The sequence below is a fragment of the Carettochelys insculpta genome, chromosome 14 (genome assembly GCF_033958435.1).
Source record: "Carettochelys insculpta isolate YL-2023 chromosome 14, ASM3395843v1, whole genome shotgun sequence".
NCBI classification, from domain to species: Eukaryota; Metazoa; Chordata; order Testudines; family Carettochelyidae; genus Carettochelys; species Carettochelys insculpta.
Window position 1 is genome coordinate 2,386,165 of NC_134150.1, and position 23,314 is coordinate 2,409,478.

General features: G+C 44.7%; 1 protein-coding gene across 1 annotated transcript in view; it reads left to right on the plus strand.

Moving 5' to 3' along the window:
• The first annotated feature begins 4,957 nt into the window (after window positions 1-4,957).
• GLG1 (golgi glycoprotein 1) overlaps window positions 4,958-23,314 on the plus strand; it is a 129,215-nt gene continuing 110,858 nt past the window's right edge. The window contains exon 1 of the mRNA XM_075008290.1: window positions 4,958-5,300. Within this exon, the coding sequence (XP_074864391.1) occupies window positions 4,998-5,300 (303 nt within the window). The 5' untranslated portion in view covers window positions 4,958-4,997. The remainder of the gene's footprint in view (window positions 5,301-23,314) is intronic.

The following is a 23,314-nucleotide window of genomic DNA, read 5'->3' on the forward strand; positions in this document are numbered from 1 at the left end:
CACTTTGCAAAGCCTCCGCGAGGGGAAATTGACCAGCCCTGCACCAGCTGAAATCAGGCATCCTTGTTGCTTGAGCCCCCCAGCTGGTGCAGGGTCATCAATTCCCCCTCCCTGCTTCCATGGCTGTGCATTTATGAGCAATCAATAAAGCTCTGGAATTCTTTTGTCTCACGGAAGTGTGCCATGTTACTGAAAAGGTTGTTAGGAACCACTGCCCTAGAGACCAGACATGGGGCAGTGGCTCAGGTGAGAGGTCAGGCGGTGGTGAAAATATTTCTAAGGGAGGTAGGAAGGATGACTGGACACGGTGAATTTGGAGGAGGAGAGGTAGGATTCTCCGTGGACAAGCAGCTTCTCCATTCTGATTTGTGAGTCATTGCTGTGCTCAGGCCGCATACAGCCTGGTGAATGCTGAAAGGGAGACAGAGCATGACTCAACTCCAGGGAATCCTGGGGACCTGGGTCAGAAAAGAAAATTGCCCCTTTCATGACACAAGTGTATCAGTGCAATAAAAGCTACTGGAACAGGACTTAACGAGGGAGCCAAAACGGAATGTACGCTCACCCTAATTCAAGGTGGCTTTATTTGGCACAAAAATGGACATACAGGCTTTGCGTCCCTTAAATCTGAATTTCTCCTCAATGTGAAAAAGAGGACCATAAAGTTAAGGTATAAAATTGTTCCAATAAATGTGTATAGAATGAGCACATGCTGCTGGGTGGCAAAAGGAAGCACAGAATGTGGTGAAATGGCCACACAAACTGTGGACAGACAACCAGGATGGAAGATTGCAGCCCCCATGTTTAACACTGGGCAATCTGAAAAAAGGTCTTGGGCTGAGTGTTGGGTTCTCCTGCCCTGGCGTATAATCTCCACAATGACATCAGTAGACACTTCTTTCTGCCTGCCCTTTTGAGAGAGGTGGATCGTGGGGAGATCTGATCATATGAAGTTCATGTATCCCTGTGGATCAGGGACTCTGTATAATTCCATGTGCAAGGAGGACCATTGCTCTTCGTGGTGGGCAAGGCCTAGGCCGATTCCCTCAGAACAGTTCTGCTACCTGGAGAGGCTTGTCTCTATTAGCTCAAAACAGGCTTCTCTGGAGAGCAACAGACAAGGAAAGGACTTTTGGATAAATAGCGTGAGTTTAAAAGGACTCAATGTGGTTACTTAGAGTGGTATGCTGGATCAGAACTGGAGGTCACTGCACAACTCTTCAGAGGGAAAGCAAAGTGCAGGTGCAAACCTGTTGAGTCAATCTGGCTCAGTGGGGATATCCGTGCAGGCAGGGAACTGTGCAGCATGCAAAAACCCAGTCAGGAGGGAAAGAGCCTAAGCAAGGTGATTGCTGGAAGCCCAGCGCAGGTGTCCGCAAGGGACTGTGAAAGAGAAATACATAAGAACAGTTAGACTGGGTCAGACCAAAGATCCATCCAGCCCAGTCTCTGTCTTCTGACAGAGGCCGATGCCAGGTGCCCCAGAGGGAATGAACAGAACATATTTTGTTCAAGTGATCCCTCCCCTGTCAGCCGTTCCCACCTTCTGACAGAGGCTAGGGATGCTATTCCTGCCCATCCTGGCTAACAGCCATTGATGGACCTATCCTCCATGTATTCCTCGAGCTCTTCTTTGAACCTTGTGCTAGTCTTTGCCTTCACAACATCCTCTTGCTGATGGCATTGTGTGAAAAAGTGCTTGCTTGTGTTTGTTTTAAACCTGCTGCCTGTTAAGTACAGATGCAATTGTCCTGAATTAGTACAGTGTCCCCTGTTGCCTTAATGAATCCTCTCTATCCATCTTTTCTACTGGCCTTAACAAAGAAAAAAATAAAAGTGCAGACTCGCCTCTCATCCTACATTCCAGTTTCAACTCTTCTGCCTTTCCCGCACTTACTGCTACTGCGTAACCATGGTATTGCACCTAATGCTGACCCTTACTCTTTCCCATGTCCCCATGTATACAAATCTGCCTCTTCCCACCAAATATGCATTAACTAGTGAACATCACTACTTCAGACCTCAGCTTGCACTGCTCTCGGGGCCTTCAGGTGTCAGCTTGTGTGGCTTCCTCACATCCTCGCTTGGCAATCCAGCAGGAGAAGAAAGCTGGTGCTCTCTGTTACCAAACTGCGAGAGTGAGAGGGCGCTGCACCCCATGTCCGTGGCTGGATGTGACTCTCAGCCAGCAGGGACAGTAGAAGGATTATTATTCTACAGGGATGCAGTGCCAGACAGATGTCAGCACAGAGACAGGAACATTCAGTACAGCCCATTTTGGGGAGGGGGGCCCGGAGTCTGGGCCCTGGCTCCCTTTCTGTGCTCCTACCCAGCTCAGACTACCACACTGAGAGCTGTCTGGTTGCAGCCCCTCATTGCAGGCTTCTCCTCCAACCTTTGTCTGGCTTCCCAGGCAAAGGTGTCACCTGGTTGCATTCACATGCAGGTGGTAGGGTAGCATCCCTCAGTGGCAGTCATACACAAAATTCACATCACCATCTAGGCGTTTGTGTACTACATCCAGGGAATCTGTCACACACAAATGGGCCAGCAGAACTCACATGCAACATAAGGTGAATAAAATCCCCATTTTATCACACACACCTCCTTAGGGGCGAAAGAAGCAGGAATGGGGATTCCCCATTCATGTCTGGTGAGAGTTCAGAATTGCTTTTGCTGTAGTTTGAAAAGCTGGCATGGGTTGTGCATCGCAGATCTGGGGTCAGGTTCTGCCCCCAGCTCTCTTCCTCTCCTTGCAGTCCTGGCGCAGAGCAGTGCTAAGTGGAGGCTGAAGCAGTAGAAGGCATGATGGGATACTGATGGGAAGTTGCTGTAGGTCATGACATACCCCAAAGCATCTCAGGCTTATAACAGTGGCCATTCCAGACTCAGGCAGTCCAGAATCTAGATGTTGCAAAAGGGATTTAAAGGCACCACCTTCCCTGACAAGCTGGGTCGTCTCTGGTAGAATCTGGCCCCTTGTCTCCATCCTATTCTGCTCTAGCAGTGGTGTTTTCACACAATACCAATGTGAAGGTAATAAAATGAGGAAATGCCTCCCTTCCCCTTTCTCTCCCTGCCTTGTCCATCTTTTTCATTCCAAGTCTTCCTCCAAACCATCTTTCCCCCCCTAATTTCTTTTACCCTTATTTAGCTCTGTAATTTTATTGATAGCCTCAGTGGAAAGATTTTCAGCTTACAATTCGCAGTAAAGATGCTATGTAACCCACACACATGTGTGGTTAACTGTCCTACGGAGTGGTACCTAGAGCAAAGACAAAAATATGTCCTCTACAGCTTAAGTTGAGAGGCAGCTGGTCTTGAGCTCAAACTGTAGAGGCTTCTCCAGTAAGTTCTAGATGTCCCAGGTTTTGAGACTGCTTGTGGGCAGTTACAGCTACACCCAACACAATATTACTGTTTAATGACTGTGAAAACATCTGCACCTGGTTACCTGTCAATTCAGTGCAATGTGGCTGGCTCAGAAATAGCCTGGAGTCTGAAAAAAACCTAGCCCCATATCAGTCATCTGATGTGGTTTCTTTTTTATTTTTACAGACTTCGTAGCCAGAGATCAAACTGTTGTGTACTGTTGTAAATGTGTTTCACGTGAGTGTATTCTAACCCAAAGGGAATGCAAATTTAGCAGAACCTCAGAATTACAAAGTGACCAGTCATACACACCTCATTTGGAATCAGAAGTAGGCCAGCTGGCAGCAGCAGAGAAGAGGGGAAATAAAACCCAGTACAGTACAGAACTGTACTAAATATAAACAACTCAAAAAAAAAGGGGGGCGGGGTTTAAAAAATGACAAGGAAAGCTTTGGTGTGTGTTTGATTTAAATGGGGTTAAAAACAGCCTCTTTCTGCTGCATAGTGAAGTTTCAAAGCTGCATGAAGTCAATGCTCAGTTGCAAAAGTTTGGAATAAGCAACATGCTGGTGTGTTCAGAGTTGTAAACGTTTCAGAGTCACAACCAACCTCCATTCCTGAGGTGTCTGTAGCTCTGAAGTTTTGCTGTACAGTAACAGGCACCAATGTGTTAGACAGAAGGTACAGTGTGAGTGGCCAGGCTGAGGGTCCTTGGCCTTTGTGGAAACCAAGGGACAGGAAGCCATAGATGGCTTTGGGCAGTGCTTTTTTTTTTTTTCCTCCAGAGAAAAGGTTCCAGAACTCAAGTCAGATGATTCCTCATAGGGGATAGAGTGTTCAGTTTTAATGCTCTGGTTCCCGGGGTGCTGCGGGACCAGCAGGGGCTCCTGTCCAAGTCCCGACACCGCTGCAGGGCAGTGGGTGCTTGTGTTCGAGTCCCCATGCCACTGCAGGGCAGCGGGTGCTCCTGTCCCAGTCCCTGTGCTACTGCAGGACTGGAAGTGAAAATTTTTCTGGAGTTCTAATGGAAGAAAGATGCCAGAACTCTGTTCTGGTGCGTTCCACCAGAATAAAAAGCTCTAGCTTTGGGGCATGGAAGGACCAGGAGGCTGGAGCACTTCCAGCTGGGAAACAGGGCTCTTGGAGCATGGCAGAGGTTACAGGGCTGCAGAAGTCAGGAGTACTGAAGCCGTTCAGAGGGGTGGGAAGGTCAGGGGTCCCAGTGGATAGGAAGCACCGGGAGCAGGGTCGAGGGTCCCAGGGTGCTGGGGAGGGGAAGTGAGGTTGCTGGGAAGATGGGGGGGAGGGAGTCACAGGCACAGGGGATTCCCAGGGGGAGGTCCCGGGGAGGGGTTTCCAGGGAGGTCACGGGGGCAGCTGGGAGGTCCAGAGAACAGAGCACGTGGGGAGCGGGCAGAGCTCGCGGGCGGCTCACCCGGCGGCCGCAGGGACCCCGGGGATCGGCCCCGCGGGCGTCAGAGCAGGGGGCGTGTCCCTGCTGCGGGGGCGGCTCCGCCCGCCCGCGCGCGCGCGCGGCGGCGTCACGGCGCGGCGGCGCGTCGATTTGCACGCGCGCGGCGCGCGGCGGTGGGCCGGGCGACGGGCCGGAGGCTGTGGGATCCAAGATGGCGCCGTGCGGACGTGTCCGGAGCCGCTGGCCGGGCCTGCTGGCGCTGCTGCTGCTCTCGCTCGCGCTGGCGGCCGCGGTGGCGGGGCCCGGGCTGGGGGCGGCCGCCCAGAGCGCCCCGCAGCAGGGGCAGGCGGGCGCGCCGGGCCCCGGGGGGCGGGGGCCCCGCGGCGGCGGCGGCGGCGGCGGCTGGAAGCTGGCGGACGAGCCCGCCTGCCGCGAGGACGTGAGCCGCGTCTGCCCCAAGCACAGCTGGGCCAACAACCTGGCCGTGCTGGAGTGTCTGCAGGACGTGCGCGAGGTGGGCGCGGGCCGGTGGGGGCGGGGGGGGGCGCGTTCCTTGCTGAGGTGAGGCCACTGGCTGGGGGAGGGGCGGGCGAGGTCAGGGCTGGTCTGTTGGGGGGGGGGAGGCTGAACCCCCCCTCCCCCTCCCCGGGTGATTCCCCTTTGGGGCCCTGAACTCAGCTCTGATCCTTCTGGTGCGTCCAGGGGCGCTGCTGCTGCTGCTGCTGCTGCTGACAGCGTGGGGCGCGGGAGCCCTGGGTCCTGCTGTCTGGGGCGGCAGCAGTATCCGCCCCTTTGTCCCTTCATTCGGTGCTTGGCCGTGGAGCCGGGGCCAGTCGGGCGCCCTGCGTCGGCCGCCCTGCTGCTCCCGCGCAGGTGGGTTTGCAGCCATGCTCGTGCGGATCTGTTCCCTCCAGGGGTGGGAATGGCTGGGAGGGCTGTGGCCTGAAGAAGGGGGTTTGGCCCGCGAGAGCTCCTCACCTAATAAATTACTAACAGCGGGGGAGCCGGGCTAGTCTGTACGCTATCGAAGCAAAAAGCAGTCAAGTAGCACTTTAAAGACTAGCAAAATAGCTTAAGCTATTTTGCTAGTCTTTATAGTGCTACTGGACTGCTTTTTGTTTTGCTAATGTATTGTTAGTCTTTATAGTGCTACTGGACTGCTTTTTGTTTTGCTAATGTATTGTTAGTCTTTAAAGTGCTACTGGACTGCTTTTTCGTTTGGATGTGTGGAAGAAGGTTTTTTTTTTTTTTCCCCCGCCCCCCCTAATGTGCACCGAGCCTTGTGCACCGCCAGGAGAAGCACAGAATCTAGCGGTGGGTGCTCTGTCAGTCACCTGGGTGGCAGTTGAACCTCTTCTGAGTGGCCAGTTTACAGGGATCACTGACATGCAGCGTTTTTTTGGGGCAATTGTAGGCAACATCCAGTGAGTGACCATGGGTTTTCTTTGGTGGAGGGCTCTATTAAGCTAAGGTAAGGGTTCTTTTTGGTCATTGTATCTAAGTACCATTACTAGGAATGAGCAAGCAGCTGTTCATGGTATATGATCTGCTATCTAGGGAATGTAATTGGAAAGAGGGGTATTCCATACTATTACATTATTTCTTGTCCTCTGTCAGGTCATTAGCCTAAGGTCTGGGAAGGACTCTGCACAGTAGTAGTTGCTTAGGTGCATTATAGTGGTTCTCCTTTCTTTGAAACACAGGCTATTAGACTGCTGTTTGGAGACAAGGTATTGGATGTGAGGGGTCTGTTTTCTGACATGACTGTTCCTGTTGAATGTGCATCTTGCTGTTTTTTTTTCATATGGACACATTAGGTTGGTTTCATTACATTAAATCAATGGCTAGGAAATTGAGAAACAAGGAGTTATGACTTCCCAGTGTGCAGTCATATATGACTAGTGAGGTTGGAATTAAATACTGTAACTGAAGTTTATTTTTATTAGTACCTTCTGTGGTAACAGAAAAACAATAATTTCTCCTGTTGCTTCATATGCAGTTTTGCACAATTGTCCAGGTGCACTGAAGGTTTTGCGTTCCTCTGAAGTACCAGGTAGCACCCCCTTCAGGAAAGAGAATACCAGCAGGGTTGCAGGAACCTACAATCTGTTCAGAAGAGCAGTTTGTACGCTTGGATCCTGGGGATACCCTGGATTTTGATAGCCCTATAGTGGGGGCCCTCTTCTTTTGGTAACTTGTGATTTTTTTTTAAAGTCACACAAAACAGCATGGTGAACATGTACAGTTATTTTATATCTCCCTCTTATTTTTCCTGTGTGCGCTCATGTAGAAGGTGTGCACAGGAGGCTGCGCTACTAGTGAGAAGAGCAATTGAAAGCTGTGTGCGCAAGGTGTATGGCGGCAGAATCCATCTGTTTGATATATTCTTGTTTGAGAGAGACAAGAGTACCAACTGAAGAAAAAGTTTTCTGCTTTGTGTAATATTGACATTTAAGCTTTGTGCAACATGGTTGCTCAAATGAGTTTTCTCAGGAAAATATCTATCAACTGTGGGCAAACTTTTTTCAGAGTGATCACTCCACATCTGACCTCACTCCTCATCCTCAGAGGAAGCGTGGACCACGGCTTCAGAATACAAGCCTGTGAGCTCAAATTCATAACTTGGCTAAAAAATGCAAATCATGGGTTTAATAAACATTGGATTCATGGCTTATTACAGCAATGTGTAACCCATTCACCCCACTTTTTGTTCTGTGGCTGCAGAGGCGTTGGCTGGTCCTTCACCTTGAATGGTCTCTTATGGTGTGTGTTTCCAGCATACGCTAAACAATTTGTTACATCTTCTGTTGAGTTGTGACACTCTAGTTGCCTTTTCTGGACTTGAAGTAGAGCTTTGTGTAGCTCACAGAGCTTGTCTTTTTCAACAGCAGGAGCTGGTCCAATAAAAGGTAGTACCTCACCCCACTTTCTTGCTAATTATAAGGGCTATCATGCATCATTGCCTTTCTCCAAACTTGCCTACTGAGTTGGAATGTGTCCGTATGTGCCACACTCTAACATGCAGTATATTTAGCTGTATTCTGCATTCTTTTTCTTTTCTAGTTCTTGAATGGCCATTCACTTTTTTCAACCAAGTGGCTCCTTTTTATCTATATCTCCATGTTTTATATTGCTGTTTGTCACCGTAGTATCTCATGGCTAATGATATTGACTTTTTGTGGAAGGCAAAGTCCCTAGAAGACAGACTGACATGGAGTTTCTGCTTTGTCTTTATGGAGTAAAATCCCAGGTTGGAGGGTTTTTTTTTTAAACAGGTTTTAAAATGGTTTTTGAGAAGTGTTTGAGTAGTTGGGACAGGTTGACTTCTAAGAATCAAGCAATATCTCCCAGTGCCTGTGAGAAGTACTGCATTAATAGCTCTGGAGACAGTTGTTTCAGTGTCCTTGTGTTCTGGAATTTTATCTCCCACCCCTGCTTTATGATGATCTCAGCCCAAAAGATAACTGCAGTGGTTCTTTACATGTGTAATTCTTCCTGTGTGTATGCAGCTTGAAGCAATTTGAAGCGCAAGTTGCTAAAGAAACCTAGTAGATTTCTTTCCACCCTGTAGCTGCAATAGGAGTCAGTTGTGCTAGTTTCCTCTTACCAGATTTGAACCTCTGGAGGAACTACTTTCTGGGAGGATGGTGGAGAAGCAGTAAGGTCAGTCTTTTTGGTACTTGGTCCCTTTGCTGGTCTAGAGTCCCATTACCAAAAGTAGTAATGTTTGGTGAAGTGGAAATGTATCTTCTAAGAACTTCTCTCATTTCTCCTCTGCTGTCAGAACCAGCAGATCTCAGTGACTTACGGTTAGCTTCATTGGGGGTGGGCTTGAACCACTGACTTAACAGTGACAGAGCTGACTTCCTAAATTTCAAACAAATGGGAACTAAGATTCTTTCTAAACTCAAATTAGAAACATTTGCTATTTTCTTATTTGTCTTTTGGGGTTAATTTAAAAACATTGCATACCTAAAATGGTGTAAAATAGCGAACACTCGTTACAGGATGCGGCCTGTTTTTTACTTTACCATGGGTTGTTAGTCTCTTCCTTTTATTTATGCTACTTACTGATTCCTGAATGGGATTTTGGAGAGGTAGTATGGCTTCTCTAAGATGTCCTATTTCCCTAACAGACCTCTCTTGTTGCCTCTTCCACTGTTTTCAGTTTTTTCTGTTATTACAACTTCTGCTTTTCTCTCTGCCACTTGCAACACATCTTTCTCACCCCTCCAGTGGTACCCTTCCTAAGCTCTAGGAGTGTCTGACATCTGGTGCTTGTATTTACAACCCATTTTGTGCCAGTGTATCATAAAATCATGTTGGATTGGGATTTTGCTTTCACAGTGTAGTTCTGCAGTGTGAACTCAATCCTGTGTCTTTATTTGTCTTTTTTGACTGGCTAAAGGTATTATCAGGTATGACTCAGTGATTAATGTGCAGTGTAATAATTCTGATGGGCAATGTCATGGTAATCAGGGTCTGTTTTTTACCTCCCAAAGGTGCATTACTGAGAAGTAAATTAAAATGGCTATTTGAAGAGCATATGCTGTCTAAACTTTACTCCACAGTTTCTCTTCTCTGTTTTAATTCTCAGTGGTTGTAAACGGTTACTAACCAGAATTGAGTGGCATGTGGAAGCTGTCCTGTCTGTTACAAATGCCATCCAAAGCCCTGCCTTCAGGTTGGGAGTAAAAGGAGATTTTGTGGAAACAAATGCTGTCTAAAATGAGTCACCTTCCGTGAAGTTATGGCTTTATTTAAGAGGCCCTACAATGTTTGGACAGCAAACATGCATAGTTGTGCCTTTACAATGACTACTTCCAAATCCAAAATTTTTAGGGAAGGAAGTTAAGGATTATACGGATAAAATCATCTAGTAAAATAGCTATGTTGCAAGGTCTCTTTGAAGAGACGGTTTTTTCATTCTTTGTGTAATGGGTAGCACAATAGGGTCCCACTTCCTGAGCTGGGCCTCAAAGCAATAGTGTAGTACAAATAACAAGATTGCAAATGCAGTCTGGCTTCTGAGCACCAAATAGGTTGTGGTAACTTGGACGTGATCGGAATGTCTTAATCGCACATCTTAAATAGTCTCCTGAAGTGGAGAAAGATATAATCTGCTTGAGTTATTCAGTACTCCTAACGTCCTTGTCTTCCTAGGCAGCTGGGTTTCTTGCCAGCCAGCCAGCCAGCAAAGATGGGAACATTTGTGAGAGATCCTTTAGTAACTGGGGACATGCTGGCTCATACATCAACATGCTGATCCCAGCAGATTGAATTTTTCTTCATGTGACCTTTTTTAAGACATTGAAAGATAACCACATATTAAAATAAATGGCTGACTATTAACAGCCAAACTGGGGCTGCCTGCCCCTCACCCATTCAATCGGTTAACCGTAGTGTTTAATTGGCTAATTAGTTAAATGGGATTTTACATCCCTAATTGCAATTACTTTGAAACCTCGGCTATCTGTTGCTTTAAAATAGTAGTTGAGGCTCTCAAGCTATAGCTTCTTCTGGTTAACGTTTTTGAAAAAATATGATACAGATAAGAATGATCGCTATTGATACAATGAGGCTAGGATCATCTATTGCCCTGGTATTTCATTTTAAAACTTCTGGCTAAAGCAGTTTGCTGCTTTGGTTTCTCTGTTTCTTATAAGTGTCTTTCTTAAAATTGATATGACTTTCTGTTTATACAACTCAGGCATGCTTGATAAACTGCTCTGAGTCAAATTAAATACCTAGGAAAATGTCTCCTGGGCATCATCCAGGTCTCTGTTAGGATATCACTTCCCCACAGAGGTCCATCATGGAAGATGTGTGCCTAGCCAGAGAATTGCTTTTGGTAGAATGGATATGTGCCCTTGAGTCCAAAATCAAGCCCGTTAAGAGTCCTTATATGCTAATGGGTTCTCAATTGACCTGTCTACTTGTGAGGATAACTGCACAGTCAGTTTTCCCCTCTTCTTTTGTGACAGAAGTGTGTAAACATTTTGTAAATGACATTTTAGTAGCTGGTGCAGGAGACGTAAGCTGTGCAGTTTTTTTTTTTTGTGGTTTTAATCTTTGTTTCAGATTCAGTTTTTAAAAAAGCACAGTCAGTGCCATTCTCTTTCAAGAGACTTTGAAAGTGCAAGGGGTGAAGAGACTTCTTACTTTTGTCAAAAATTGCTTTGTCATTTGTGCAGTGTCAGTCTGCTTAACTGCTATTTCTTGGGTCTAACCAGTGGCACTTCACTATGGAGAGGCAGTAATTGAGTATCTCTTGGAAGAAAATATGTTTTGTGTTGAAATGTGTAGCAAGTGCATTAAAGTCTGTTAGTTATGATGAAATAGGTATTTGTTTGGATATAAAATAGTGTCCATAACTGTTTTTACTTTTACGTGTTTGGGTTTTATCAAGGGTACAACAACTTCCTTTTGATACTTAGCAACCTTAGCAGTTTTTAAATTCAAGTTTTGAGTTTTTTGAATACCTTGTTGAGGATCTTTCATTACTCTTGGCCACGTAAGTTATGGGGTGCCTAAAAATTGCAATGGAAAGAGAGAGATCACTTTCTTAACCTGCATACATATGCTTTCTCCCAGACCTCAGCCTTTCCAGGTAAAATAATTGGGTAATTTGAACTTTGGCTAGGACCTAAAAGAGGGTATCCAAAACAGCGGCTGTTACAGGGCTGCATAGTATCCTTCTCTGCTGCTCTGACAATTCGTTGAACTCTGTGAAAAATGTTTTTTTTAGGAAGCAACGTGCAATGTTGCGTTTCTGTATTTTATGTGGTCTGTTTTCATACACTCTCTTCCTACGCAAGTAGTGACTAACAATAGAGCACACTGTTAACATAATTCATGGGATATACTTGTCAAGCATCAAAAGTAAACCTAGGAATAAATCTGAGATTATGGAGAAGACCTTGCATATTGGTGAGTGATTAAGAAAACTTGCTTTGTTTGAACTTTTGCTGTTGGTTGAGGTGGTCTGACTTGTCATAGTTCAGTTCAGTTTAGTTTAATACCTCCAGTGTCATTGCTTTGTTAATAAGAATCACTAACTGTTTAGCCAGCTGTACCTTTCAACTAGCCTCGTAATGAGAAAAGATGACTGCACAAAGGAGGAGTCAGGATTGTTTTCATGTGTAGACGACTGTAATGAAAATCAGTTGTGCAGTGCAAAGACTGTCAGGGGGAAGGTAATGATGTAAAAAGAAGCATTTGCAATATTTTCGTGAGTCCTCTTTTCCACTTCCATGATGTAAATAGACTAAGAGGCCGATGTTTATAAAGCCTTCCTTTGTGGCTGAATTGTAATTACTATTTGATCAACTTCAAAAAAGCAGATATGAATAAACTGGTAGAGTCCAATGGGAAGAAAATAAGAGAAAAAGGCTATCAAGGGAGCTCGCAGTTTCTCAGAGACAATGGCAAAGGCACAACAGCAAACTAACCACTTGTGGAGACTATTTGGAGAGCAATATGAGTGCATTAGAAGCTCTTTAACGACCTGAAAATTTAAAAAAAAAAAAAAAAAAAAAACCAACAAAAAACAAACCAAAAAACCACAGATAGGAAACAGCAGAATTGCTAACTATGAATCCAAATTATAGCATGAGCATATAGAGACAAAATCAGACTTAAGGCACAAAATGTGTGTACCTAGCAAGGTACATATAAGGCAAATAAGAGATTCTATAAAGACATTAGAAGTATGAGAAATAGGAAGGGAGGTTTGATGCACTTCTTGGTGGAGAAGGAGAGCCAGGAACAGATGACCTCAGAGAGTTTGAGGTGTTTAATTCCTGTATTGTTTCATTAAAATTAACTGCTTTTTTTCATTAAAATGGCTAAATGTGACTAGAAGCTTAACACAACAAATACTAACAACAAGGAGGAAGAAACACAAGCCAACATTAGGAAAGAACAGGCTAAAACATTTAGATCAGTTGGATGTGTTCAAGTTGGCAGGGCCTTATGAAATTCCCTTCAGGGTAGTTAAGAAACTAGGGCTGTGGCCACACTTGGCCAAAACTTCGAAATGGCCAGGCAGATAGCCATTTCGAAGATTACTAATGAAGCGCTGAGTATTCAATTCAGCGCTTCTTTAGTATTGGGACACTTCTAGCTGCGGCACTTCGAAAGCACTGCTTTCGAAAGCGTGCGGCCAGAAGCGTCCTAATGCTAATGAAGCACTGAATAGTCAGTTGAGTGCTTCATTAGTAATCTTACAAAGTTATTATGCATGGCCATTTCGAAGTTTTGGCCAAGTGTGGCCACAGCCAAGGTGAAGCATTCTCAGAGCTGATTGTCTTTGAGGCCTGTAGAGGACAAGTGAAGTCCCAGAAGAGTGGAGAAGGGCAAAGTTAGAACCTAGCTTTAAGAAGGTGGGTCTAGGCAGGGAATTATCGGTCAGCCTAACTTTGATACCTGGAAAAATAGCATAACAAATTTTTAATCACTTTGCAAGTACCTAAAGGGGGTAGCAGGGGTGGTAAGTGATACCCAGCATGGATTTGTCAACAACAAATCATGCCAGACTCTCTTAATGGGGGAGGGAGAAACAGTAGACACACATCCTGGTTTTTAGTAAGGTTTTTGACATAATGCCACATGATAATGTCATAAGAACTTGGAAAATGCACTCTACTTGAAATGACTGTAATGTGGTCACAGTCTTATAAAAGTGGTGAACATAAGGGTACAGACTGTCACACTGGATGAATAACTGGCTTAAAAAACGAACTCAGAGTAGTTATCAGTGATTTGCTGTCAAACTGGGAGGACATAAATTGAATCGGAGCAGGCAATGTGACAGTTGCGAAAAAGATAAATGTCATTCTGGAATCTAGTAGCAGGAGTTGTGTGTAAGACACAGGAGGTAATTGTCCTGCTCTTTGATGCATTGGTAAAGCCTGAGCTGGGTTATTGTATTCAGTTTTGTATGCCACCGTTTAGGAGAGCGTTTAGGAAAACAATTTTAAATGCCACAGTTTAGGAGAAATGGGAACAAATTGAAACAAGTCCAGCGGAGAGCAGCAAACCTGACTTAAGAGGTTTGGTTAAAACAACTAGACATGTTTAGCCTTGAGAAAATAAGATTCAAGAGGTACAGATTGGACCTCCCTGGTCCGGCACCCTCAAGACCTGGCTGGTCCCAAATGAAGGAACTTGCCAGACCAAGGGAGGTCCTTCTTGCCACTGGGTCCAATTCTGGCCCTCCACCACCAGTCCCCCTACTGCCTGGTCTCTAGGCTGCCAGAGGCCAGGCTGTCATGCCCCAGCCCTGGACCTGCAGCTGCTGGACACTGGCCGTCCTGCCACTGGGCTCTTTGGTCCAGGAGCATTCATGGTGCTGCTAAACAATGGATGTTGTGGGACCAGAGTGTCCCAATTTAGGGAGGTACAATGTGACGATAAATCTTCAAAGTTGATGACTCTTATAAAGAAGATGGTGATCAATTATTCTCTGTGTCTGCTGACAGCCAGACAAGAAATAATGGTCTTAATCTTCAGCAAGGGAGATTTAGGTTAGATATTAGGAAAATATTTCTAATTATAAGACAGTTAAGTTTTGGCATAGGCTCCCAAGGGAGGGTGTGGAATCCTAATTCTTGGGCACGCCTGAAAATAGGATAGACAAATGTTTGTCATAATGGTCTAAGTGTGCTCGATCCTTCCTCAGCAAAGAGGGTAGACTAGATGACCTCTTAAGTTTCCTTTGAGCTGTACTATTGTACAATTTTATCTGCACCTTCTCAATCAAAGAGTAATTGCTTTTATTAAAAGGCTCTCCAAAGATTAATTGATGTTATGACTTTAACTCTTTGGGTAACCTGTGCTAATTTACTTATTTTTCTTGAATTTATAACTTCTCTTGGGCGGACACTGTTTGTGCAGTACAGTGTGTCTCTGCAGCCTTTCCGAGGTGGAGTGCCGAAATTTGACCTCTATGTATGGTCCAAGTGCCAGTGGCACTTTTTAAAGTCACTAGTCCTACTGACCACAGCTTCATTAATAAGTGTATTAAGATGCAGAGTTTTACCGATTTAGGTTGTATTGGTAGTATTAGCTGGTCTTTTGTTACTCAACAGACTGCATGGCTTTGAGCAAGCTCCTGGATGTATGGGGGTGGAGGTGCGGGGCTGAGCTCCCACCTCACATGCCACTGAAAATTGGCTCGTGTGCCACTCTTGGCACATGAGCTGGGGGTTGCTGATCCGTGGTCTAGTACATAGGGGCCTGATCTTGTTCTGGCACTCTGGATACCCTAATCAAATGGGGTTGGGAGAGTTTCTTACTGATGTTCCTGCTAATATTTTCTATCCATATATAGGATAAATATTTGTGCACAGAAGCATGTTGCATTTCCAGTAGAAACAAAAACCTAGATGGGGGTTCTCTGCTAATCAACTGGGTGGCATCTGAATCTCTCCTGAATGGCCATACCAGCACCTGGCTTACAGGAAACACTGGTTATTACTCACTGTGTATGGAGTTAGTGAGACCATTACTAGAATATTGTCTGTTTCTGTTGTTGTCCATAATTCAAAAGGATGTTGAAAAATTGGCAGGGGGTTTAGAGAAGAGCTATAGGAATGATTTGAGGTCTAGAAAATGTGCCATAGAGTGAAAGATTTCAGAATTTGAGCCTGCTTTGTTTCTCTAAGAGGTGTCTTGGTCATGGGACAGTACCTACATGGGGAAGAGATTCTGATAACATGTGTTTCTTTGATGAAGCAGAAAAAGCCATGGGATCTAATACAGTAGATTCCTGACTTATGCTGAGGTTGCATTCTTGGCAAACCCTTGTAAGTTGAACTTTTGGGTAACTTGGGGAGTTACCCTTGATTGGTGGGGAGCTCAGAACCAGGTGGCAGCCTGGCTCCTGGCTGCCCTCTGCCGCTGGGACCTGGGAAACTGACCAGCACATTGCTGGTCAGTTTCCTGGATCCTGCCAGCAGAGGAGAGCCAGGAACCAGGCTGCCACCCTGATAGGAGCAGTTTCCCTGCTCCTGTTGGGCAGCAGTTGTGTTGCACGTATTTCTGGGGTTTGCTGGGGTTTGTAGTTAGAAACTAAAGTGAGAGAAATTCAAAAGAGAAATAAGGCATGTGTTTTTAAGAGTGAGGCAAATTAGAAGTGCCTGGAGAGGATAGCCTTAGGGAAACCAAGGCTTCACAAATGATTGTCAAATGCAGTTGAGGAGGATGATGGCCAAAAGGTGCTTGAGAATTCCTACTCCTTGGTTTGAGCTCCAGAGACTGGCCAGACTCCTGGTTCCTGAATTTTTGCTCTTTTAGGGCAACTACAGTGGGATAGTTTCAGCCAGGCTGCTACTTTCCATTGTGCGTCACACTCTAGAGAGTAAAATGTTACCTTTCCTTTGCTGGTTTCCATTCTTTATTGATGGTGGTTGATGTGTGATGCTCCCCATCTAGATGGCGGCAGCTCAGCTCTTCAGCATTCCTGTGATACTTAACAGGCATCCTTTGGCACTTCTTATCCTGCCACTAGTATGGCTATGCTAAACATGTAAAACCTTGATGTTTCTGCATGTCTCTGTACAGCTTCAGTGCCACCTTTGTGTGTTTGCTTGCGGCTACTCAGCTGACAGTAAAATGTACCCAAATGTGTGTTTGATTCATAGTCTCGCGTTCATTAACCTTGTTCATGCTGACTTGAACAGACTGATATTAATGTTATTGGGGATGTAAAATCCTGTTTAACAGGTAAAATGTTAGGTTTAACTGGTTAACTGCTTGAAAGGGTGGAGGCAGGTGACTGGGGAGGTTGCCCCAGTCCAGCGGGGCTAGATCATCCTCCACCTGCAGCACGGATGGGGACAGCTCTGGCCCCGCTGAAGTGCCCCCACCCTGCAATGCTCAGGGCTGGCAGCAGCCCTGTTCTCCAGTGTGCTGTAGCAGGGAGTGTGCCAGCATGGCCAGAGCAGTCCGTCTGCAGTGGCGTGGGCGGTGGTGCTCCAGCCCTTAATGGTTAACTAGTAAACATTAATATCCCTGATAATGGGCCACATCCTCCATGACTGAACAGACCTTGTCAACGCTGGCCCGCCCCTTGACTGACACTCCTTCCTTTTCGTAAGTCTATATTTAAACCCTCTTGTGGAACGCCCTCCACTCATGCATCTGCCGAAGTGGGTCTTTGCCCATGAAAGCTTATGCTCCAAAATATCTGTTAGTCTGTAAGGTGCCACAGGACTTCTTGTTTTAACATCCCTAGTTGTTATAGTACCCAAAAGGCGCAATCAGAATAAGAGCCCTTTTATTCATTGCATTGAGCAATTTTTGATGTTTTAATATTTGATATAAGTGAAAGTGAGGGATTGGTTCATTCACTGTGGTTCTGCTATTAAATAAAATAAACAGAGCATCATGAGATTCCTTGTCTGTTGTCTGACTCCAGCTCAAACGTGCTAAGTAAAGGTGTTCTTTAAACAGCAAATTGGTCAAGGTGAATGTATTCTACTCTTGCATCATAATTAGTAAAATCTATAAGTCAAATTTTGCCACAGATGTAATGTGCAATTGTTTTAATATTCTGTTTTGTAGATGGAAATTGTCAGAATTTACATGGTATTTGGAACTTCATTAACAATTTTGTAAATGTTCAAGACAGAATATAGTTCTTCCCCAAAACTGTATTCTTCGTCCAATGTGAACAGCAATAAAAACTGGCCAATACTGCTGCTGTTAATGTGGCAGATGTGACTTGGCACACAGAAGGAACAGGCCTCCTGAGCAAGATAGCATCTTTTTACACCATCACTCTCGAGACTGGAATGTCACCTACAGTTTTTATAGATTTCAGAGCTAAAAGGGACCATTGAGGTCCACTGGTCTTACTACTTGTAATGTAGGCCAGAGAATAGCTTCCCCACCCTGCCACACAAAAAAAAAAAAAAAAAAAAAAATCCTGGATCAGATCTCTTAGAAAAAACATCCAATCCTGATTTAGCCATAGTCATCAATGGAGAGTACACCATGACGTGGTATGTTCCAATGATTACTTACTCTCAGGATTAAAAATTTGCATCTTATGTCCAGTCTGAATTTGTCTAATTTTATTGTTTAGCCATTGGCTGTTTGTCTGCTTGATTGAAGAGCTAAATATACCTTATTCTTCAGGTATCTTGACTGTAAACAAGTCACCTTTAACCTTTTCTTTTCTGAGCTAAGTAAATTGAGCTCTTTAATTCAAATGTGTCCTGTAGTGAGAGTCATTCTTAAGCTTTTTCTCTGAACTCTCTTCAGTTTATCGACATCCTTCCTGAATCATAGACCTCTAGGACTGGAAGAAACCTCAAGAGGTCATAGTTTAGTTCCCTGCACGCAGGGCAGGACCAGGCACCATCTAGACCAGGGTTTTGCAACTGAAACAGCGAGAAGAGCCATTGTTTTCGAATTCCATTACAGAATCAACCCTTCAAGAACTGCAGTACACACAAATACGAGATGGTCCTTAATAAATAATGTCAAAACATGCTTTTTATCACCCCTACTTTAAGAACAGCACACAAACAATTTGTACCAGTCAAAGTTGTTACCCCCCCATCTCCAGAGTTTACTTGCCTAAGCCCCCAAATCTGCCCTCATCCCCAGGATTTACCCCCCCATCCTGCAAACTGGCCCCACATCCCCAAGATTAACCCCCTGAACCTCCCTCCCTCCACCCCCCAGAATTAACCCCTCTGAGCCACAACACCTCCCCCCCCCACCAACTTAACTTGCCTCAGCGCATGTAGTTCTGCACTGGATGTGGCCCTGCTGCTCCCTGCCACTTCCTTCTCTGCGCAGTTGCATGGCTCCGGCTGCCCTTTCTCCAGCTCTCCTGCAGGCTTAGATATCTACCCACGTGGGGCAACTCCCTGCCCAACCAGCTTTCCCTTCTGGGGTCCCTGCAGCACGTGACAGCTGAGCGCCTCTGTCTGCCTCCATTTAAACAAACAAAAAAAAAAATTCAGTTGGCTCAACGGCAGGCAACTGAGTTTAGATCTTTGTTTAAGCGACAGCAGCCTCTGGGAATGCAAGAGGAGTCAGCGACATCAGCTTTTGGAGCCTCAAGCGGCTCCTTAAAGAACCACATGCGGCTCCAGAACTACAGGTTGCCGACTCCTGATCCTAGACAAGGTTACTTGGGGCATCCACTTTTCAGAGCAGTGTTCACATTTTTTGTGGAAAATCATATGGAATAGTTACATAAACTAATAATCCATTATAGCATTAAAAACACCTCCACTGTGTTCAGGTCAGGTGGAGCTAAATATAAATTTACCTGTAACTGGAATGAATATTGGAATTCTCCACTCTAAAATTAGTGGAATTTGTGCCAGATATAGTGAATCAGTGTGACAGCCTTGGTCAGTTATAAAGGAATGCCAGCAACATACAGGCTTATGTTGTTTGCAAGTGTATTGTCTGTGTTGAATTAATCAGAAAGGAAGTGCCCAGAATATGTTGGTCAGATCACACTCCATCAGGTAGTGAACACGAACAAGTTAAACTAACTACATCAGCCTGTTGCTATGCTTCAGTAAAGTTAATGATAATGCTGCTGTTGAGGTGGAGTTTCAGGTTTGTCTCACTAACTTAGAGGTGGGTGAGAATTAACTTTGGGCAGACATTTAGGCAGAAGATCAAAGCATTGTTTTTCAAAAGTGTGATGTGGATGGCTCCTCTTCAATAACTCATCCAGGTCACAATGACTGGGTTCGAAGCAGAATTTCAAAAAGGGTGGGAATATAATCAAGTTTAATAGAAAGCTAGTTCATTGTTCATATAGTTTTTTTTAAAACATGTTTTAATTTTTGTAAATGGAAAAACTTGGATATTTAAGTTTAAACCTGAGTGATCTCAAGTGTCTTATAATCAAAATAATCAAATCAGGTCAGAAGAGTCCTAGTTAAATGAATGTTTTCTCTCTCATTGGTTGTCCTTCTAGTGAATTCATGAAAGTGGCATAATGCATTGTTTGAGAGTCCTGGTATAAAGGCTTGAGATGTGTTTTTTTTTTTGTTTTTTTTTTTTCCCCCCTCCTCTTTTGGAAGTGCTTAGCTCATCTACTTTACAGCTGTCCACTCTTTGTAGGACGTGGGAATCTTCTTCAGTTTGGGTTTAATCCCTTTCCCAGGAGGTTGAGAATTTAATAGTTAACAGCTGTATTTTTAAAACAGTAACTCTCCATAATGACTTGTAATGACATTTCTTTTCAAGCAGAGCAATTAAAATCATATGTCTAAGTACTGAAAATGTATTTCCTTCTCCAGCTGACCAAAACTTACTAACCTACGTGTTGAGAAGCTGGTAGCACGTATTGGGGTCCCCCATTAGACAGCAAATCAAAAGGTCATCCCTGAAATGACATCTAAAGTATTTCAGTTTCCTGACATGTTCAGTGGTATTTTGGCAATGCGGATATCACTTTTTATCTTCCATGTGTACAGAGCTCTCTTTCCCTTGGATTTTTAGCAGTAACTTATGGCTGACGCAAGTTTAGTATTTTGGTAGTGGCCTGCTCGTGGGGATGGAGGCAGAGAGGCTGGCTTAGAAGAGAAGATAGGCTTGAGGGTGGTGATGTCCAATGTATGTTAAGCAGTTCTGGCCTCCTGTGTTTTGTGACTGAGGAAAATATGAACTTGTCTTTTCTACATAAACAACTGACTTCTTGACATGATATTTTGCTGTAAGCTGTCCTTGAGGCAGTGCAGCTTACAGCCTTACTGATAGAACTGTACATCTCCAGATCCTTCATGCGCAAGACTAGTAAGCACATACTGGCAGAATTTTGTCTCTCTGTAGATGCACTTCCCTTTGGGGGATATTTCAGAAGTTCCGTCACTGGAAGTGCTGCTTTTGTCTGTCAGTTATAGGCAAACCAAAGCCACGGTGGCAAAATTTCCCCTTCCAGAATGGGATGTTTAGAACAGGCAGGTTTTCTTTGCAGTTCAGATGTGGAGGAAATCTCCTAGGTATGAGACCCTCCTAATAGTAATAGTTCTGTGACCGTAGCAGAGGTAGCATGAAAGAGAGATTCAGTTCTTGTAGAAACAGACACTGGTCTCGGCCAAGACACTGTTTGGGCCTCAGTATCCTTCTGGGCTCTGATTCTCATGCTACTTACTGGTCATGTGCAAGGACGCCAGGGGTGCCTTTTCATCTCGTGAGTCTAGTTGGAGTTGCGGGGAAAGCATCCCAGCTGTAGGCTTGGATTTCATTCTTTTGTGATATTAACTGCTGTAAAAAGTTCTCCAGTAAAAGGAGGAAATTGTGGTTCCATAGTCCAGTATGTTGTGTTTTAAAAAGAAAACAAATGAAAACTCCACTTTCTGTACATCAAAGGAGCAACAGAGTGGACGAACCTTTGTCCTCTGCAGTTTATCTTGAAAGTAACATTAAGACAAATGGATATTTATCGTTTTCCCAGTTATACTAGTCTACTGTCCTGTGGGGTGTTGAATTAACATCAAGCATTACGAAGCATGTGTTTTCTTTTATACTTCACTACATCCTTTATCATGTCATTTCTGTATTAAATAATCACACTTTGGAGTCATTAAATAGGATCAGCTATTTAGAACGAGTTTTAAGTTGGTTATGAAAGCAAAGGTACATCTTTGGAGTGTTAATAATTAAAATACAAATCAAAAGTAAAATCTGAGTTGCTATTGTCTTTTCCCATGGTAAAATTTTGCAGGGATTATGCTTTATAGTCATGTAAAAGTACTCACGTGCAAAGTACACTAACCTTTAGACTGCTGCTGGGACTTGTGGAGAAGATACCATCACTAAACACAGCTAGCACTCACTAAACATGATGAGCACATAGTAAATTAACACTATGTTACAGAACTAAATTTTATTTTTACCGGAAACGTGGAGTAAGAGAGCTTTCGTTTTTAGTTTGCTAGACCATAGGAAAGCCAGAAGATAGGTGTCGTGACTCTGGCTGTTTTAGTTACCATCTGCATGGGGACCAACAGATGGAGTCTGCAGAAAAGGCCTTGGTGAGCCCCTATTTTGACTGTGCACTCATGAAGTAGTCTGTTGCACGTGTACTGAAATAGACAATTGGAAACACAACGATCAGGACACACGTATACAATGTGGGCACAGTTAGTTATATTTGAAGAAGTCAGGCACCCCAAATTGAAAAAATCTTTTGCTCTTCTGCTAGACTCTGGACTGTAATCGTACAGTCTGGACTTGTCAATACCATTCAGGAGCAGGGATGGGCAACCAGGAACAGTGGGTGCCACCCTAGGGCCCCAGTTGTGTGCCCCCTCCCTCATGTTGGCCTCTCACACATTGAAGCCCCACACTCACCTGCACCTCCCTGCCCTCCCAGCACTTTTGGAGTGTGCAAATCACCAGGTTTGTGCTCTGTCTCTGCTCCCTTCCCCAAGCCGGAACACTGAAAACAGCTGATTTGCAGTATTCCAGCTGTGGGAGGGATGGGGAGGAGCAGGGACTGAGCCTGAATCCGTTGATTCATGCTATTCAAGGGGGGGTGGAGGGGAGGCAGTTAGGAAATGCAAGGTTGCAGTGTGCCAGAGGCCCACGGGGGAGGGGAGCAATCAGTGGTCCATGGGCTGCAGGTAGAGCTCCAGTGGGCCACAGGTTGCCCGCCATCTGGAGGCTTTCAATTTGTATTCATATCCCCACCTTTCTCATGTGTGACAGGTTATAGTGATTGATTTCAGTGTTAGGATGCATTTTAGATAATGGTAAACTTACAATCTCATAATTGTAAGCAACTCAGCTGGAAGCTACTAACTCAGTTCAACAGTAATTAACTTATCCCTGTAGGTCCTTTGATGTGCATATGAGGAAGAAAATCTTTTCTCAGCAGCTGCTTTAGTATCAGAGCTGGTCTACAGACAAGGTTGTCCTGAAATAACTTCGTTTGAATTCACACCTTTTGGTATTTTGCTATAAGCGAATCGATGTAGACATTCTTATATCAAAATAGACAGCTACTCTGAATTGTACATTGTAGTCAAAGCCATTTCATTCCCAGGGTATGAGAGACAAGGTAGTGTGAGGTGGTGTCTTCAGATGTTGGTCCAATAAAAGATGTTACCTCTGGCTTGTTTTTTCCTCTTTTGATACATACTGCTGATAATAGGCCATTTCCACCTTGCCGAATAGACCTTGTCAGCTCTGGCCCTCCCATTTACTGGGACCCCACTCTTTAAATACCCCTCAGGAAACTGCCCCCCCCATTCATGCATCTGATGAAGCGGGTCTTTGCCCACAGAAGCTTATGCTTCAAAATACCTGTTAGTCTGTAAGGTGCCGCAGGACTTCTTGTTGTTCGCAAAGATACAGGCTAATGCGGCTACCTCTCTGGTACCTCAGATCAGTTTCTCGTTTGATGCATAGGTTTTATGAACTAACAAGGTGTTCACTTATAAGCTTACATCTAACAAATTTTGTTATTTCAATGCAAGCTCCATAAGCAAGGCCTAAGAACTGCCCACTTGTTCTCCGTTCCTGAGTAGGAAGGGGCAGTAA